Source organism: Pseudorca crassidens, chromosome 2, assembly GCF_039906515.1.
Source record: "Pseudorca crassidens isolate mPseCra1 chromosome 2, mPseCra1.hap1, whole genome shotgun sequence".
Lineage (NCBI taxonomy): Eukaryota > Metazoa > Chordata > Mammalia > Artiodactyla > Delphinidae > Pseudorca > Pseudorca crassidens.
In genome coordinates, this window is record NC_090297.1 from 100,624,084 (window position 1) to 100,644,763 (window position 20,680).

At 38.1% G+C, this 20,680-nt stretch overlaps 1 protein-coding gene and 1 long non-coding RNA gene across 4 annotated transcripts in view; one reads left to right on the forward strand and one right to left on the reverse strand.

Moving 5' to 3' along the window:
• The window catches only part of AMPD1 (adenosine monophosphate deaminase 1), a 20,348-nt gene extending 15,401 nt beyond the window's left edge, over nucleotides 1-4,947 (reverse strand). For 2 of the 3 annotated variants that reach the window (XM_067727354.1, XM_067727352.1), the window contains exons 1-3: nucleotides 4,814-4,875; nucleotides 3,517-3,528; nucleotides 7-187 (exon numbers count right to left, since the gene is read on the reverse strand). In XM_067727354.1, coding sequence (XP_067583455.1) covers nucleotides 7-187; nucleotides 3,517-3,528; nucleotides 4,814-4,835 — 215 coding nt within the window. In that variant the 5' untranslated portion in view covers nucleotides 4,836-4,875. Of the gene's footprint in view, nucleotides 1-6; nucleotides 188-3,516; nucleotides 3,529-4,813 lie in introns of all 3 variants that reach the window. The other variant, XM_067727353.1, reaches the window with a different exon arrangement.
• On the forward strand, nucleotides 2,411-20,477 carry LOC137219184 (uncharacterized). Its single transcript, XR_010941010.1, has 3 exons — nucleotides 2,411-2,476; nucleotides 3,771-3,844; nucleotides 20,156-20,477. It is a non-coding gene; the product is annotated as an uncharacterized lncRNA (long non-coding RNA).
• The last annotated feature ends 203 nt before the right edge of the window (nucleotides 20,478-20,680 follow it).

The following is a 20,680-nucleotide window of genomic DNA, read 5'->3' on the forward strand; positions in this document are numbered from 1 at the left end:
ACTTACCTCCTGCCTCCTGTGGGGGTGGACAGAGCCTCCAGCTGGAATAGGTGTTTGCGCATCTCATCGTGCAAAATTGGACAGATCTCATCCACATCAAAAGGGGAGATCTCATGATGGCCTCCCTCATCTTTGACTTCAGAGGCAAACACTTTTTCAGCAAAGCTCCGTGTTGCATCATCAATACCTAAAAGGCGTTTTCACGTGTTAGTGTTCAAGCACTTTCTCAGAAGTCATCCGAGAGTTTCTGCTACACAGAAGGCACAGTGCTAAGGACTGCCCTGGGTACATGGCTCCCCTGCTCTCCGCCCAGTGTGCCAGGAACATGATGGCACTTCATGCCTATTCTCTCTTTAGTGGGTTTCTGTGTGGGTAGCTTGGAAATCCATTCTCAGAATCACGGGTCAGATTCTTACAGCACACTTTAGAGGGTCCTAAAGATGGGATTGGGCTCTTGCAGGACTAGCACTTAACCCAAGATCACCTGTTTCTGGCGGGGCTAAGTTTGATTTCATAGTAACCATGCAGCATAGTCCTTCCTATCAGGTTGGTGGAATTTTTCTGACGGTTTTAAAGATGCGGATAGGGTTGTTGGTCCTTGGCGTTCTTCTTCCTGAACAGAATAAGTGATCTAAATAGTTCTGAGAAATAAATGTGTACTTTAGGGCCTTTCTTCCTCATAAGACAGATATTGTGTTTCTGTCACACATCACAACCTCATTTTTTTCAAATCCTGATGACTTGGTGATGTGCTGGTGTTGGGGGCGGGAAGGGAATCGCTAATATTTACTGCCTAGTGTTGGGAGTCCCATTTCTTGTGGATATGTGGCCTTCCATAATGAGTGACCTTTGGACAGCCCATTTTACTTTTACTTGCCTTAATTTTTCCATTCTTAAAATGGGTGGAAGGATGACCTTTTAGCCTGGCAATGAACAACCCCAAGATCCTTAGAATACAAGACAACCAGTTTTATCATATAGGGTGGTGATGGCCATCAAATATCTGCTTTTCTGTTAAGTTCTATTGTGTTTTCCAGACACCCAGCTGTTTCCATCTGAGTAGTTATAACCTCCAATACTTCTAAAAGTCTCTTGGTATTTCCAGAAAAGAGCAGGTAGCAAATAATGAGAATGGCAAACAGCTGGATATTTGGAGCAACAGCAGGAGACAAACATTCTTCATGTGATGACAAAGCAAACTGCATGCAGAGAGATAGATCCCCTCACTCCTGCTGCCCCTTCAATGTCTATACAAGTCTCCAAAATGACACATTTTCAATTACAATTTAGGTAAGTGTACTGTATTCAAGCACTGTTCTGTACTTACCAACTCCTTCACCTTCTCCTGTTTCAGTTTCCTTATGTATAAAGTGGGAATACTAATACCTACAAACCTCACTTACAAGGCTGTTGTGACATCGAGATAATGTATGTGAAAATGCTTTTTGAGAGCAATTTTTTAAAGGAAAATAAAACACCAGATTAAACTGAATGACATAATTTGGTAGCATTGCTCAGACTGTTATTTGGTATTTGGGGTTAGGTTTGGGTTATTAAGGAAACGATACATGGTATGGCTTAGTATAGGCTGAAGCATACATTGGAAATGAGAGTAATTGACTCATAACTTCACCAACGCTAACAGTCAGGTCAGCCAGTTTTCAAACCTGGCTTGTCACAGCAGAGTAACAGAGAAGCCCAATATGTTGGCTGAACTTCATGCATCTATTTGTCTCATTGAGCTCAAGCACTTCCTGAAACTGACAAGCATCTTTGGATGCTATCCCTAGTTTTTTGGCAAGCACCAAGATCCATGAAGGAACGAACAAAACACTAAGTAGATACATTTGATGACCTGAGAATGCCTCCCCACCCCACAGCCAACTGTTCCCCAGAAATAGTATCATTCCTCCCTGAGCATCACAGGCAAGCATATGCACCCAAAGGATGAATGACAAGCAGAAATTAGAAGAGGCTTCATGTACCATGGGGAGCAAATGGAAATAGGCCAGTGGGCTCTGATGATGATCAGGAGGAGAATGAAGATGACTATGCAAGTGGCTTGTCATGATGGGTCTGTGGCAATGCTCTTGGAGGTCTCAGGAGGGAAAGTATGGAAATGGAGTCCCAGGAACCAAATCCTACTTGCTTGGGATCTGGCTCTTCCAGAACAAGCATCCATTATGTGGGACTGCACACATCTATTGGTTTCATGTTTTTAAACATTGTTTTTCTAGGTTGTAGCTAAGTCACTATAGACAGTTGAAAAGTAGAAACTCTACTCTCAAGAAGTAGCTTACATTATCACCAAAAATTATATGGTTGATATTTCCTTCCACTGAATCAACCAGTTGTTTTGGCTTCATGTAACCACAGCTGAAATTTGATTCCTAATTCAAGAGCTTTGCCTTTCAAAAATACTTCAGGGAGTGGTGGTGATTAGGGAGAGGAAAGAGTGAAACTGACATTTCAAAAGGTGAGTAGATAAGATTTGGTGACAACCTAATTCATGGAGTAAAGTACAGATGACTCCCTGAGGTTTGTATAGATAATTGCTGAGTTCTTTTTTGAGCATGTTTGAGATAATGGAGCATCTGAGTGGCAATGTCTTGAGGTTAGGACATCCACATTTAGACAGAGAATAGATAAGAGAATAGAAACAAGAAGTAGAGTGGTGAAGCAGAAAGAACACTGGGCTAGGAGTGAGAAAAAGTGTCTGTGACAGCTGGGTGGCCTTGGGAAAGCCATATAGTCACTAGGAGCCTCAGTGTTCATCATCATAAAAGAGGAATATTAATAATAATAATGTCAACTTCAGAGAATTGTTGTAAAGATTGAACAAGAAATACTTTAAAAACTACACAGTACTATGCAAAGTTGGGGATTACTATTATTAACATAGGAAGTGCAAAACTCTTGAGAAAAGAAATATCATGCTTGCTGCTTCACCCAACAGACCCAGAAAAACATGCTTATTTCTCAGCAGTGCTTTATTAATGTGTAGGAAAGACAGGTTGTAGATCTTTCATCTGCCACACGGCATCTCATAGAGGAACTCAGAGGCACCAGGAGTACTATCAGTCCGTCAAAGGACAAGTCTGATTTGAGATGGAGGGGAACACACATAAAAAGTTACAATTTTATCGAAAATGGGTTTCACTTTATCTGGTCACAAAAATTCACCATGGAATTTTTTGCATTGGAGGAGGGTTTACTAGGGCAGGACTCAGTAGATCCCCTTAACTAATGTCTAAAGGAGAAGATTATTTTATGTCAGAATAGCAAATGAATGTCCTCTGAGGTTTCTTTAAAAAAGGGATTTTTGGAGGCAGGAAAATTCATGAGTGCATTTGCTATGCTATGGGAGATCTATGGTCATTATAAATCTTTGTTGGCTTTTAATGGTATCATTAATAAACACTGCTGAAAAATAGACATGCTTCTGAATTAAAGAATAGTATCTTTTAGAAATTGATACTTTGGCAAATGGCAGGAAAAATAGCCCAAAATACTCACGTTTTTCTTCAGCTGTATGAAATAAAATAGAACAAGATAAAATATATGTGGCTGCTAATCAATGCTTTGGAATAGAAATAGGTAGGTTGGTATAAGAAAGGGGTGTGGTGGGATGTGTTATTAAAGCTCATTCTTCCATTTTTCTACAATTTGCTGCCAATAGAAAACCCTGGGAATGTAGTTATTATATAGCTCTTCGTTTTCTTTTCCTTTCTAATTTGTCTCTTTAAATTTATGTTTATAATTTTAAAAAGGTACTCTTTGTAAAATGTGATTTTTAAAAACCTGATCAAGAGGGATGGAAACTCTCATACAATGCTGATTGCAGGTAAGCGAAAACAGATTATTTGGTAAACAATTAACACCTACCAAACAGCCATTTCTGAGAATCTATTCTACTGAAATAATCCTTAAACATGGAAAAAGCTTTAGGTACAAATATTATTGTCAGAGCACATTTATACTTAAAAAAATCATAAGGAACTTAAGGGATTGGTTAAGAAAATTGGAATATTATACAGCCATTTAAAATGATGTTTAGGAAGAGTTTGGAGTGCCATGGTAACTGATTAAGTTATAATGTGAAGCCAGAAAAAGGGCAGGATACAAAGTCACATGTATAATATAATCTCAACTGTGGTTTTTAAAAAAAAATTCCTTAAATTTTCAAAGAAAATAGTTTGAAAGAAAAACACTAACATGTTAAAAGTTATCTTTGGATGATGAGGATTGTGGTTTTTTTTTTTATAACTACTTTTCTAAATTTCTCAGTTTCTCTAAATGAGTGTTTATTACTCTTATTTTTCAGTGAAATGTCTCTTTTTATTTCACATGAAATGTATTACTTTTATAATGAAAAAGACAAATTATTATTTTGAAAATTACTCTGTGTACAAACCTGGATTGTGAACCATCAGAATACACAGATTAATATTAATATTGCCATTATTCTCATGATTTTCAGCTAATGGTATAGCTAAAGACATTTTATAGGACCCTTCTCCCAAGTGTGGCAGCACAGGTTTTGTTTAGACTAGCAGCATAGATAATAAATATCTTACACAGTTTTCTACTGGGATCATCAAGGATGCTACTACATGATACAGTTTTAGAAGATTACCTCCCTCCTAAAACTAAAAACCAAAATCCCCTTGGAAACCTTGTCTTGTCTTTTCCTGAAATGTACTGTTAAAATTACTATGAACCTTAAATAAAGGATTCCCGAGCTGACATGATAGTTAAAGGATTGATTGCATATTAAAAGCAGTGAACTCTACAAACACTTTTGCACACCTACCTGGAAGTTTCAACAGAGGCATTGTGCTGGGATCCTTGATTCTAGGATAGCACAGTAGAAAGGAAGAGACAGGAGACTGTGGGGATGACTGACTGACAGTATAAAACACGCTGATATTCATTTTATTATTTTGCTTTGCCCCTGTAATTTGACCCTTCTCTGCTAAAAGGAGACAGATGAGCTTTAGACCTATTTATAGCTTTAGGCATTGACTGTGAAAAACAGGTGAAGCCTTCAGTGTTTACCCTGGGATTTTAGACAAGATATCTGTGGTAGGCCAGAAATCGCATTTCAGTACTCTCTAAATCTTCCTATGGATTGGATTCTCTTCAAGTGTAGTTTTCTTGTATGACTGGACCACTGATGACTATTTTCCACCCTAGCGAAACACAATGAAATCGTCCAGCCTTCTGGAAAGTCAAGGTCCTCAGGATTTCAGTCCTGAGAACAGCTTTCTGTGGTCGGGGAATATGCTGGTACATTCATCAAACTCTCAACACACACGCACACACACACACACACACACACACACCCCTTAAGAAATATTCCTGACTTGGCAGAAATTCACCTGACAGAAGTTATTTAATGAATTAAGTCATAAATTTACTTCAAATCTTGTGGAAGCACAACTGCCATCTAGAGTGCTCAGGGACCCTTACTCTATATATTGTTACAAAAAGAATATATTTCTCATGCATAACATTTTATAGTACACAAAGCACTTTCCAAATATTATCTATTTTATCCTGCTTACAATGCTATAAGGCAAGGAGCACCTTACCCTTGCTTCCCAAATTAGAAAACTGGGGCCCTGGGGAGAGACGTGCCTTACCCAAAGTCATTCTGATTGTTAATGCAAAGCCAAGTCTCTCTGGACCAAGATCTCATGCTCCTTCCACAGTAACACAGAGTCTTGGTTACAGCAAAATACAGGAAGACCTCGATTTTATTGTGCTTAACTTTAACACACTTTGCAGATATTGTGTTTTTTACAAATTGAAGGTTCGTGGCAACCCTGCAAGGAGCAAGTCTACTGTCACCGTTTTTCCAACAGCATTTGCTTACACTGTGTCTCTGTCACATTTTGGTAATTCTCACAATATTTCAAACTTTTTCATTATTATTATATTTGTTATGGTGATTTGTGATCTGTGATCTTTGATGTTACCATTATAATTGTTTTGGGGCACCACGAACGCATGCCCATATAAAACAGTGAACTTAATCGATAATGTTGTATGTGTTCTGACTGCTCCACTGACTGGTTCCTGTCTCCCCGCTTCTCCTTGGGCCACCCTATTCTCTGAGACACAGTTATATTGAAATTAGGCCATTGAATAACCCTACAATGGCCTCAAAGTGTCCGAGTGAAAGGAAGAGCCTCATGTCTTTCACTTTAAATCAAAAACTAGCAACGATTAAGCATCGTGAAGAAGGCATGTTGAAAGCCAAGATAGGCCAAAAGCCAGGCCTCTTGCACCAAACAGCCAAACTGTGAATACAAAGGAAAAGTTCTTGAAGGAAATTAAAGGTGCTTCTCCAGTGAACACACGAATGATTGATAAGAAAGAAAATCAGTTTCATTGATGATATGGAGAAAGTTTCAGTGGTTTGGAGAGAAGATCAAACCAGCCACAACATTCCTTCAAGCCAAAGCCTAATCCAGAGCAAGGCCCTAACTCTCTTCAATTCTACAGAGGCTGAGATTGATGAGGAAGCTGCAGAAGAAAAGTTTGAAGCTAGCAGAGGCTGGTTCTTGAGGGTTAAGGAAAGAAGCCATCTCCATAATGTAAAAGTGCAAGGTGAAGCAGCAAGTGCTGATGAAGAAGCTGCAGCAAGTTATCCAGATGATGTATGTAAGTAATGAATGAAGGCGGCTCCACTAAACAATGGATTTTCAATGTAGATGAAGCATCCTTACATTGGAAGAAGGTGCCATCTAGGACTTTCATAGCTAGAGAGGAGAAGTCATGCCTGGCTTCAAAGATTCAAAGGACAGGCTGACTCTCTTCTTAGGGGTTAATTCAGCTGGTGACTTGAAGTTGAAACCAATGCTCATTTAGCATTCTAAAAATCCTAAGGCCCTTAAGAATTAAGCTAAATCTACTCTGCCTGTGCTCTATAAATGGAAAAACAAAGCTTGGATGACAGCATATCTGTTTCAACATGATTTACTGAATATTTTAAACCCTCTATTGAGACGTACCACTCAGAAAAAAGAAATTCTTTTCAAAATATTATTGCTCAATTGACAAAGCACCTGGTCACCCAAGAGGTCTGATAGAGATGTACAACAAGATTTATGTCATTTTCATGCCTGCTAATACAATATCCATTCTGCAGCCCAAGGATCAAGGAGTAATTTTGACTTTCAAGTATTATTCTTTAAGAAATAAATTTCTTAAGGCTACAGTTGCCATAGATAGTGATTCCTCTGATGGATCTGGGCGAAGTAAATTGAAAACCTTCTGGAAAGTATTCACCATTCGAGATGCCATTAAGAACATGCGTGATTCATGGGAAGAGGTCAAAATATCAACATTAACAGGAGTTGGAAGAAGTTGATTCCAACTCTCATGGATGACTTTGAGGGGTTCAAGACTTCAGTGGAGGAAGTAACTGCAGATGTGGTGGAAATAGCAAGAGAACTAGAATTAGAAGTGCAGCCTAAAGATGTGACTGAATAATCTCATGATACAACTTGAATGGATGAGTTTCTTCTTATGGATGAGCAAAGAAGGTGGTTTCTATTTTCTTTCTTTCTTTTTTTGGCCACTCCACACAGCTTGCGGAATCTTAGTTTCCCGACCAGGGATCAAACCTGGGCCCTGGCAGTGAAAGTGCCGAGTCCTAACCACTGGACCACCAGGGAATTCCCAGAAGGTGATTTCTTGAGCTGGAATCTACTGCTGGTGAAAATTTTGTGAAGGTCGTTGAAATGACAGCAAAGAATTTAGAATATTACATAAACTTAGTTGATAAATCAGTGGCAGGGTTTGAGAGGATTGACTCCAATTTTGAAAGAAGTCCTACTGTGTGTAAAATGCTATCAAACAGCGGTGCATGCTACAGAGAAATCGTTCATGAAAGGAAGAGTCAATTGAGGTAGCAAACTTCACTGTTGTCTTATTTTAAGAAATTGCCACAGCCATCCCAGCCTTCAGCAACCACCACCCTGATCCGTCACCAGCCATCAACATTGAGGCAAGACCCTCCACCAGCAAGAAGATTAAGACTCTCTGAAGGCTCAGATGATGGTTAGCATTTTTTAACAATAAAGTATTTTAAAATTAAGATATGTACATTGTTATTTAGATATAATGCTACTGCACACTTAATAGACCACAGGATAATGTAAACATAACTTTTATATGCACTGGGAAACAAAAAAGGTTGTGTGACTTGCTTTATGTGATACTCACTATCTTGTGGTGGTCTGGAACCAAACCTGCAATATCTCCAAGGTACACCTGTCTGTGATAATTACTGTTAGGTAAATAAAGTACTTAGCTAGACTCAACAGAATTTATGAACTGTAACAGCATATATTAAAGATAGTAGCATCAGTGTGGAACTTCAGATTTGGAACAGAATTGTGGGCATGGACTGAACGATCTTTTAACTACTATTTTCTACTGAAAGTTGGGACAAGCCTCTTTGTCTGCAAAGAGAACATTTTACGGCTTAGCTTTATGGCCATCCTCTCCTTTCAATCAACAACCTTAGAAACACATTACAAAGTTGTTTCTCAACCAAAATATTTTTTGTTCCTTTTGAACTCTTTTTTGTGACATTTCCATCTGGATTTCCCAATGGTATCTACAAATGGATATATACAAACCAAACATCTCCCCCCCATATCAGCTTCTCCTTCAAATGACTCTTAACCTTTATATGTTACCCTCCACTTTCCCCATTCTATTTGTGACAGATACCCTAGTTGTCTATTCAAATATCATTTTCTCTTTTTTCTTATTAACAAAAGTTAACTAATGTTGACAAGTGTTAACCGATGTGCTCAGCCAAAAAACTATATTTGCTATACTCTTTGCAGTGAGAGTGGCCATGTGACACAGTCTGCCCAATGGGATAGAAGCAGAATTGCTGGGCGGGATGTCTGGAAGAGCTCTTTTAAAAGAGGCCAACTCAGCTGGCATATGTTTTGCCTTTTGCCCTTCTTCTTATTCCTGCCTGGAATAAGAAAATATCTGGGTAGGTTGAGTGCAAATCAACAATTGTTGTAACACAAGTGACAAGCAGGACAAAAGCCACATGTGAAGAATGCCTGAGCAGAAAGAAAGGGCCTGGGTTCCTGATGGTATCCTTAAGCCACCACAGTAGCGCTGGACTGCCCACCTCCAGACTTCTTAATATATGAGAAAATAAATTTGTTTTATCCACTGATTAGTCTGGGTTTTTTAGCTACTAGCAACCAATGTAATTCTAACTGATAAGTCATGAGTTATTTCAAATTCAGATGATTGCAATAGATTCTAATTATTTTCCCTGTCACCAATCCATATTGCAAAATACTGCCAGGCTAAATCTTCTTGAAACACAACTTTGATCATTATAGTCTCAGTTCAAAAACATTCACTAACTCTTCATTCATTGTTTCAACAAATATTTCTTGGGCACTTAAGAAGACCAAGTTTACGTGGTTAAGGTGAACTAGACCTCAGTTCTAATTCTGTTTCCTCCTCTTACTAGTTGTGTGGCCTCAACTTTTGAAAACCTAACCAGACACTGTCCTGAGCGATGCCATTTAGTGAACAAGACAAGGCCTCTGCTTATATTCTAATGGGCAATACACAATAATTTCAGGTAGTAATGGGTGTTATGAAGAAAACAAGACAAGGTTATTTCTAGTGACGAGAGATGGTTTTCAGCCAATCCTATAATGGAGGACAGGAGTAGATCACTTCTCAGAACTGTTTAGATTAGTAGTATAGATTTTTAGATACCTCACACAAGTCTCTACTGGATCATGAAAGACTTTATCCATACAAATGGCCAAACTTCTTGAATAAATTTCCCTATCACTATAGAGCACTACAGAGAAAACAAAGTTCCTCTCGCTACTTCATGGTCTTATCCCACTGATGCCCCCTCAAACATTTTTTATATACCCGCCCATTTTACAGTCCAAACCCTTTTTCATAAATGCACTCTTTTCAAGAATTCATGACCCACCTGTGGAACTGCAATTAGTTCAGTATGGCTGGGACTGAAGAGCCTCAGATTGTAGTCTGAAAAAGTCTTGGCCAGGCCAATGGGGAGCTCCCCAAAAAGACTGCCATTAAAAAAAAAAAAAAAAAAAGACTGCCATTATAGGAATTCAGGACTGAGCAGAATTGATCCAACTCTATACCCTCATCATGGTCAATCATTGACTGTGGGATGGTGAGGGGGGTACTGAGCATGGCTTCAAGGTTGCAGATGAAAAGGTGTGGAAACTGGAAGCTGTTCAAGGGCCTCTTCTCCCACCTCTGTATTTATTGATTTATTTTTGCCACACCACGTGGCATCTTAGTTTCCTGACCAGGGATTGAACCCACACCCCCTGCAATGGAAGCATGGAGTCTTAACCATTGGACTGCCAGGGAAGCCCCTGTTTGAGAAGCTTTAGAGGAGCCATGAGAGTAGAGGAGGCTTGATGGTTGTGAGTTGAAAAGTGGATGGGAACTGAGGAAGGTGGAGACTCTTCTTTCCTAATGACATTGGCAGAGAGTGGAAGGAGAAAAAATAGAATGATAACTAGAGGGAACTAGGGTCAAAGGAGCAGATTTACAGAATTCTAGGGGCAGAAACAAGTAGATGGAGGAAAGTAAACATATAAAGAGAGTGGAAACTACAGGTCAGAACAAGTTTCCACTCTCGGAGGACATGCGAGGAGGTGGAAGCAAGACCCAGGTGGAGGAAGAACCTGGAAGAGAGGAGAGGTGCTTTATCGCTGAGTCTGGAGTGGAGGAGGGGAGAAGAATGCAGACAGAGACACTCTGAGATGTGGGGGTAGTGTTTGGGGTAGTCAAGGCCTGTATAAGTTTTAATATTCCTGATTCACCGAGTAAGTAAATTAAGGATTATAAAGTTGTTAGCAGGTAGAAATGTCCAGACAAATGTTGGTAGGTGTAAGTAGTGGGGAAAAGTGCAAACAAATTTCAAGGCTTTACCATCAAATTAAAAATGAAAAGATATTAAGAAACTGCTGTCTTTTGGGGAATTCCACCTGATACAGGTAAGAAAATATGATTGATTATACTATGAAGAGTTTCTAAAACTGCATATATTGTAACACTCCATTTTTTTTTTTAATTTACAGTTTCTTTTTGTTTTCCCACACAATTTGAAGTGAATTTGATTATAAAAAAGAACCAGTTTCTTGATAATACTCAATGTTTAATATATGGGGAAACAAACACTCATGTGGTCGGTGAAAGTGTAAGATTTTAGCCTTTCTGGAAGGAAATTTGGCAAAATATTTATCAAAAACCTTTAAAAATATGCTTATCCATTGATAAAACAATTTAATATTTATGACTTTATCTTAAGAAAATTATACAAGTGCTCAAAGATATGTTTCAATAATGTTAATTGTAGCCAAACTTACAAGATTCAAAAAGTAGGAACAGGGACTTCCCTGGTGGTCCAGTGGTTAATCCACCTTCCAATGCAGAGGAGGTGGGTTTGATCCCTGGTTGGGGAACTAAAATCCCACATGTAGCGGGGCAACTAAGCCTGAGCGTTGCAACTACTGAGCCCATGAGCTCTGGAGCCTGCACGCCACAGGTAGAGAGAAGCCCGAGTGCCGCAATGAAGAGCCCGCGTGCTGCAACAAAGACTAAAAACAGCCAAATAAATATGTTTTTAAAAGTAGGAACAACTGCAATAGAAGACTGATTAAAGTATGGTACAACCATAATATAAAATACCATTCAGTCATTAACATGATGAGTAGATGAATATATAGTAACCTGGAAAACATTCAAAGATTTTTATTAAGTGAAAAAGCATTTTACAAGGATGTATACATAGTATAATCTTGTTTTCATTAAAAAAAAAGAAAGGCATTTAATTTATGTATCAATATAGACGTTGAAAACAGCCTGGACAACCTATACCAGCGTTCTGTCTGGGCAGTGGAATGATGGCAATATTTTACTTTTTTCTTTTTTCTTGTTTGCATTTTCTACCATGAACAAGTATTATTTTTGTCATTAAAAAACTGAATTTAAAGCAAAACAAAACATATTCTGGTCCTATTGTCATCTACAGCCCTTAAGGAAAAATGTCCAGAAGTTAAATGGGACAAGTCTATAAGTGGGACAAGTCTATCTACTCATTCTTTTTCTGTAATTTAACTTCGTTTTTCTTCAAGCATCAGTATATAAACTAGTCTCATTTAATTCTATTTTTGCTTTAGTTTTTGGCAAAAGAAAATCATTATTTTCTAAAATCATTATTTTCTATGTCTTTTAAAAATTGTTAATGTGAATATTTCATCCAAATTATGGACTACATTGGTTGGAGCTTACCCAGATGCTTCCCATCATTTAGAACATTATTCCAATGGAAAACATTCAGAGTTCCAAATAACAAATTTACAAACTATTTTTTAAAGTGGAGACTTATTGTATTTTATCAAGTTAGAGATACCTGTAACCTGAGGCTCTACAGGAAGGAGATGACAGACACTTAACAGGAATGAGCTGTGCACAGGCAATCACTGCTGCCTGGCTTTTTTGTCCAGAAAGCCCTTCTTCTATTCTACTATAGCAGGTTTCTGTCCCTGCTGTGAAACCTGCTGGGAGGGCCCAGCCCTTTCCAACCTGCTGTTCACCCCACCCTCCTCCATGCCCTCACAGTCACTCATGGTTTAGATGCCAAAGCGTTCTATGGGGCTTGGGGCTACCAGTAGTAAACTTTCAGGATGAGCTTAACCCTTTGTAACATTGCTTCAGTGGCAGCAGTTCTGAGTTCATTACAACCTCTGGTTTGGAATACAGTCCTTTTGCCAGCAGCAACTATGGACTATTTTTGTCACCCTGCTAGAGGTATATAAAAGTTACCTTAAACCTAAGAAATGAGTTTTAGTTTGGAATATAATCAAATTCTGAAATCTTATGGTATTTTACTGTATTTAGCTTCATTTCCCTGTCAGTCATAATTTCCCATACATGCCTAAAAATAAAGAAGTCAACTTCGTAAGACTCATCCTTTTCTGTGAGACAAACTGACTTTGTTTCCTGCCTCTTGCATGGAACTAAAATTCAGCAATTTGCTCTTAACAAAGCAATCTAAACATCAAAAGTATACTGCATTCTGTCAGGAGAGAGAGGGAGGCATGCCGTGGGGTCTGTGCAATAATTAACAGTGCTCAACACTGTTCCAAGGTTGTTGTTGTTTAACATATATTAATTCATTTAATTTTCACAACAGTCTTTTGAGGAACTATTATTACCTCCATTTTACAGTTGAAGAAATTCAGGTACAGAGACTGACTTGCCCAAGGTCTCACAGTTGTTTAAGTGGTAGAGATGGGATTTAAGCCCAGGAATTATGGCTCCTGTGTCGGGGCTCTTAACCATGGTGTCATTTACGGCCTCACTCTTGCTTAGTTGTGCAATGACCGTGATTGTGCCTACAGTATTGGGTTCTGGACTAGACATGAGGATGCAGCATAGTGATTCCCAGCTTGACAGATGGTTGTAGGAGTAGATCGAAGTCAAGGGGTGTTTAAACTTTTACTTATGGAATCTTCAAACTAAATCTTGAGTGGAAGCCTAAAATGAAAAACAAATGAAAGTGCTTATAGTTAAAGATATGCAAATTGGACAGTAGACAAAAATATCACAGTTTACCTATTAATCTGGTAAGAGTTTGAAATTTTGATATATCCCAGGGTTGCCTAGGGTCTGGGATAAAACATCTTCTCATGCACTGTTGGAAGGAATCTATTGATAAAACAGTATCTGGAAGACAATTAAGGCCATATGTATTAAAATAAAAAATGTATTGGGGACTTCCCTGGTGGTCCAGTGGTTGAGACTCTGCACTCCCAAGTTCAGGGAACTAGATCTCGCATACTGCAACTAAAAAAAAAAATATATATATATATATCCCGCATACCACAAGCATGCTGCAACTAAGACCCGGCACAGTCAAGTAAAAAAAAAATTAAAAATTAAAAAAAATTAAAAATGCATCAAGTGTAACCCAACTATTTTGTGGGAATTTGCTCTATGCATATACTGGCAAATATATGTTGAATATAATGATATTTGATATGACAAAACAATCAACCATCAAATAAAAAACAGCCCATGTGTTTGTCAGCAGAGAAAAGGTTATATAAATTACAGTACTATATAGTTTTCAAAAGAAAGATGTTGTTGTAAATATGCTGGCTTAGAAAAGGTGTGGAATTTATGTTATTAAGTGAAATGAGTAAGGTACAGAACACTGTATATCTAGATGATTCAATCTTACACACACACACACACACACACACACACACACATCATGTGACCCTGTGCATAAAAATCACCACAAAAGATGACAGAAGAACAAGAGAAGTTTAAAGTGATTAACTTTGTGTAAATGTTAAGTAATTCTATGTGTGGTTTCCAATTTTTTTCAATTTTTTTAAAACCAGGTTCTGTTACTACTCTTATAAAATTAATAAAATTGACTACTTGAAACACAAGGTCAATTCATACAAAACTTCAGGTAGTTGAATTAAAAATTGTCATTCTTGATATTTAAGATTATAAAAATAAAATATCTGGATAATATGCCAAAATAACCCCACCCCCAAACAGTTGAAAGTGGAGCCTGGGTTGAAGGACAAGGGAAGACGAGCAGAGCCCTGACCACTCAGGCTTTCCCGGAAATCTCCTTTACCATACTCCAAGGGCTTTGAGCAGCATGGTTTGAAAGCTACAGTTGACCCTTGAACAATGCAGGCCTTAGGGGCGCCTACTCTCCATGAAGTCGACAACCTGCCTATAATTTACAGTCAGCCCTCAGTATTCGCGATTCCTCTGTATCCCTGGATTCAACCAACCTTAGAGTGTAGTACTGTAGTATTTACTGTTGAAAAAACATCTGCTTAAAAGTGTACCTGCCCACTTCAAACCCGTGTTGTTCAAGGGTCAATTGCACTAGTGAACCAAAAAGAGCACAGTATCTGAAGTCAGCAGACCTAGGTTCAAACCTGGAATAAACCCATCTAATTTTACAGGATTCACATCAGTAAAATGTAGACCATTCCTCTTTTACATGGCTTTTGTGGAGGGTTAAACGAGATTTATGTAAGAGCACTTTGAAATTGTGAAGCAATATACAGTTTCCTTTTATGAGAGCCTTGACTTGCAAAGGAGAGACCCAACTGGCAATGAGGCATGAGACAGGCTCTGTGCATCTTGGGTAGCCTTGATTATTCACCGAAAAATTGGGTAGGAGGTGACCCTGGGCAGTGTCATGAGGGCGACAACTGGAAGAGTGAGGCTAAGCAAGTTATGCCTCAGTAAACAACATCCTTCTCCTTTGAAACAATCACCAAATTGCAACTAAGAAATTTTTGTTTTCGAGATCTCTCCTCAATGCAATATAAAAGACGAATGAGGAGCCAGCCTATGTGGCTCACTGCTGTATGCCCAGAGCAGCACAGCATTTAGGCACATAGTAGGTTCAATAAAAACCTGCTACATGGGTTAGGAAGGAAAGTCGTAAGGAAAACGTACTGAGCCAACGAAACAAAAACATTCTGTTAGGGCATGTGACTATGCCTCCTAGTGGAATCCAAATGTGTTTCTCTGAGAGGAAATGTCACACCAGCTATAGAACGATGGGGCGACAGGCCTTGGTAACTTCAGTTCATGTGCCTTGCTAGGCTTTAATATCATACGTCAAACTCCTCAAATTCACAGGCAAAACAAGCATAAACTTATGAGATTTCTTGATCTAATTTTCAAGATGTATTTAAACTTCATTCCAATGAATAAAAACATTTTTTTTAATGTTGGGTCTCAATTGTACATGTGGAGAATTGATTTACACTAAGATGTTTAAAATAGTGTGCAGTTTTCCTTCAGACAAATATCATACAAAATTCACACATCTCAAGCTCCTCCAGCAAGTGTCAATAGTGCCAATTTTATTATTTCCACAGTAGCCATTCTAGAAGATTGCTTTTCCTAGCCTGGATAATATTTCAGCCTACTGCATCTGAAGGCTCTAGTAGGCAACTGCTCAGTTCCAACCACATACTCCCTGGTTAGGCATGTAGCTGCCTCTATCTTTAGAAACATTTAATATCACTTTAACCCCCAATATTGCAGGCACTACGCCTTGTTCTCTTTATACGGTGCCTAAAAATTGATGGCAATCTGTATTTACACTAGTTTTAAGAAGAGATTAAACATTAAGTTGAAAAAGAACATCTCCCCCCTCCCCACTATAGGTTAATAAGCAGACTATTTTGGTGCAAGCGCAAAGTCAGTCATGAATACAATGTCTCCAGATAAGAATGATTAATTCACTAGGTTTACTCCCAGTTCCTGAATCTGAACCTTTGATGTTCCTTTTGGCACTGCAAAGGGTATTTATTATCTGTATTTCGGATGTTCCTAGAGTTCCAGTTTTCTTTTATTAAGGTATAGGACCACATTTCATTGCCCAGGGTTTTACTGAAAGCATTACAAACCATACCCTTCCCCCCTTTGCATACTGGACACTGCTTCTCTGTGCTCTCAAGTCATGGAGCTGGACATAATCTGAAATGTGTCCTAAGTGGTTTTGCAAAATGATCACTAGCACAAACTCTTGGCCCCTTTACATGTATTTATGGATATCAAACAACTCATGCGACTCTGTTGGCCTCTTAATGACCTTGAGAATTGCTTGTTCTGAGAAGAGAAACCTTAATAGCACAGAGATGCATAGGAGGTCCCCTCATATTCCAAATAAACAAGTTTCCTTAGCTACTTTTCCATTGTTTGTCTTTCTATAGCTTCATCTTGCCAAGTGGAACAGCAGCTATCATCAGTAAGATAATATCCTTTCCTCCTTTCCTCTTTCTCAGTTATCAGGGTGTCAAATATTAGAAGAACAAAAGATCTGATGTGAGGCATAGGTGACCGACTTAGGAGGAAATCTGTTTTAGATATACCAGTCCATAATTCTGTTTTTCATGTACATTTTACAATCTAAAATATTTACACTCATCTAGTAGCTAGAAACAGTATCCTGTTGCTTAAATATGGTTTCCTTAAGCTTAATTCAGTCAAATACTAATGATCCACATTTCTGCCTTTTTTAAGAAAAAAGTGAAAAAAAAAAATTGATGTCTTTGGTAGAATGAATCAAGGTCCTCATAATCACACTATTCCAGTGTTGACTGAAAAAGCCTAGGTTTGGGCTTCCCTGGTGGCGCAGTGGTTAAGAATCCGCCTGCCAATGCAGGGGGACAAGGGTTCGAGCCCTGGTCCGGGAAGATACCACTCGCTGCGGAGCAACTAAGCCCGTGCGCCACAACTACTGAGCCTGCGCTCTAGAGCCCGTGAGCCACAACTACCGAAGCCCGCGCGCCTAGAGCCCGTGCTCTGCAACAAGAGAAGCCACCGCAATGAGAAACCCGCGCACCACAACGAAGAGTAGCCCCTGCTCGCTGCAACTAGAGAAAGGCCCGCACGCAGCAACGAAGACCCAATGCAGCCAAAAATAAATAAATAAATAATTATAAAAATAAAAAAAGAAAAAGCCTAGGTTTGAAATCATTCTTTTATATCTCCTTAATTAGGATTGGGAAATCTGAGATATCCTATTTCAACTTCCCTATTTTGCAAAATGGGGAAACTATTGGCTAGAGTAGTAAAATTATAGTTGGAGCTCATGTTCTCTGGCTCCTAGACTTTCACTCTCAAACCTACACCAAGACTGGTAGACTGTAGAGTAGTACAAAAATAGACCAAAAGATCCAATGGTAGTTTTTAGCACTTCATGTTAATGTGTGAGAATCTGCCATACAGCTTTGAATCACCCCGACATAATAAAGCAGGCTCTGACATATTTTATGCTGAGACAAAATGAGGAACTCAGATCTTCCAATATTGTCCAAATGTCACATCCAAACGTCTGAATTAAATATTAACTTTCAATAAAGGCAATCAGTGGTAAAAGCAATTATGACTAAGCAAAGAACTTCCAGTTTTTATTTTTCAAACATTTAACAAGAAAAATATTCAACCAAAGTTTTAAAAATTAGAATGGATTAATTTACAATAAAATAGTCAACTTAAAATATCAGCCCTTTCATTTAGGGCCAAGGAGGCCAATAGTTCCTGTTTAAACAGCAGAACTGCACAATTGACATTTTTTACCTCTATTTAATGGCACAGAAATATAAAAGTCATACAACTTCCATTGAGATCCTCCCTTGCCTCCAGAGAATTCATACAATTGCTTCTTAGGTCAGTACTCAGGCCTTTAAAAATTACCAGTTATATTTTGAAATATATCTACAATTACTCTGATAACAAGAACACTTTAAAAACAATTCTTATAAGAAACACCTTAAAATAATTTCGTGGCACATTAGGTTTCTTAAAGAAACAGCAAAGATGAAAAATAATGTACAAGAATTATAGTCTCTTGTTTATAGAAACCACCCAAATTAAATACTTTCTCTAATTTAATTATCCTTGCTTCTTATAATTTATTAGCAGAGATGAATTACAAGAAGCAGAATGCACCCTTTTTTGGTTCTTGGTTGTAGCTGCCAGCTTAAGAGTTCATGACTGTAAATGTAAAGCAAAACATGACTATGCTCACAAATTCCGGAATGGAAAAAAACCAGACTATCTCTTTAAAGTGTTTCTCTATTCTTGCTTTCAAGTCAAGACAAAAAATTCACAGCAGTTTAAAGGATGATGAAAGACTAAACATGGGGCCCACTACAATACAGATTGAGGATAATTTTACCTATTACACTCCTGAAGTGAAAACTGTAATAAGTACGATATGACCAAGTAGCATTCTATAGTAAGCTGTTGGAGCAAATACAGCACTCAACAGATTCATTTACACACAGGCATGGTAGCCTTCACACAGAACACCTTATTTTCACAATCTTGAATGGACAACCTTTAAGAAACAAACAGACATAAAGTAATATGTAATTTATGACAGCTGGCCAGGCACTTAACTTGGGGAAAGAGACTTCCAGATTTTGAGGTAAACTGTAATTGTTTTCAGCAATTACAAACATATTCTAAAAACTATCTGATACCACACTAACTGAAGTTATTCAGCGTTTTAACTGTCAGTTTGTCACTCTACTGTGCCAAAATTCATACCAAAGTGTAACTCTTTAAGAAGCTATTAAAAGAACATTTTCAAGTCTGAATTTTGGCCCCATTTAGATACTACTGTGCTTAGAACATACTTGAGAAAACTAAAAGATACAAACATACAAGGGTAATGGGCACAAGAGCCTAAAATGAGTTGTTTTCCCCCCAATTTGACATTCATAAGAATCACACAGTCAGTCACATAGACAAAAGAAGAAGAGGAAGACAATGACAACTGAGGTGACAAGTCTCCATCTATCCTCAAGAAAATGAGAGCAATGCTCCAAGAGGAGCAGAAGCAAAGTGGCAGAGTTTCTGTTTACCGGCGTGGACTGTGAAAGCTCTCAGAATTAACACGAAGGAGCACAACTCTCTGGGTTTTTCATTCTCTGGGTACATTATGTTTTTTCTTCTCTTCCGAATTCATTTCAAGGCAATGTGAAATTTGCTTAATAAATGAAAATTCATATTAGAAGAGGACCTCAGTAAGTATTTACACATTAGAAGACGAGAACAGGAAGTGGTCGTTTTGGAAGTATTCTTTCATCAAAAGTTATCCAAGTCTATTACTCATTAGAATTATCAGGATATTATCTGCAAATGGAAAAGCCAAGCCTCCAAATCCTCATAACTATTAATTATATTCTCTATTCCCTTCTCAAACAGCAATTCCAATCCAAAGGCTACTTCTTGTTCAGAACAAGAACAAACTCATCAGCTTATCTGGTATGCCCAGACTAATTAATCAACAACCCGTTTTAAACCCTCAAAGAACATTATGAATAAAGAAAAATTTAAAAATTTTGATCTGAGGTATCCTCATTCTCAAAAACATGAGAAAAAATATTGGCTTAATTTGGTTTCCATGTAGCTAAAAACAGAGTCTAGATCCTTTATTTATAAAGACTTCTAAGCTGACCCTTCTCAGGATAACAAGTTTTTCCAGTCATGGTTAAGAATTTGTGCTAACTGACCTCTTCTCTCCTTGCAGGCCTAACCACGTGCATCTGGCAAAACTACTAGCTGGAATTAATGGTGCAATGAGGAAATGTGGAAGAATTTCTCTCTCTGTGATGCTAACTGGCTCACTGAAGTTTTGAAACTGTGACCCTGGCTATTAGCACCACGCTTTACTCAACTGAAATAATCAAGCCACTGCTATAGGGTGAAGGACAGGGGATGGGGTGAGAAGGGGACCGAGGGCAATTATATACATGAATAATTACCATGATATGCAGTGAAAATTTGTCTATTAACATATTTGAGGCTTGAGAATCATTGATCACAGCTATTAAATAAACCTGCATCTAATTTTATAATTTTGAACACCTGCAAATACAGACTTTCTGATATGACCCAAATTTAAATATGAATGGAAGTTCATTGAACATTAGATTATCAGTAAGCTAGAAGAAACAAATTATATACATTTTGCAGGTAGTAAACTACCAAAACAAAAAAAAAGTGGAGATTAGGTAAAAAGTAAGCAAAATTATCCCTAATCATTTATAGTCTC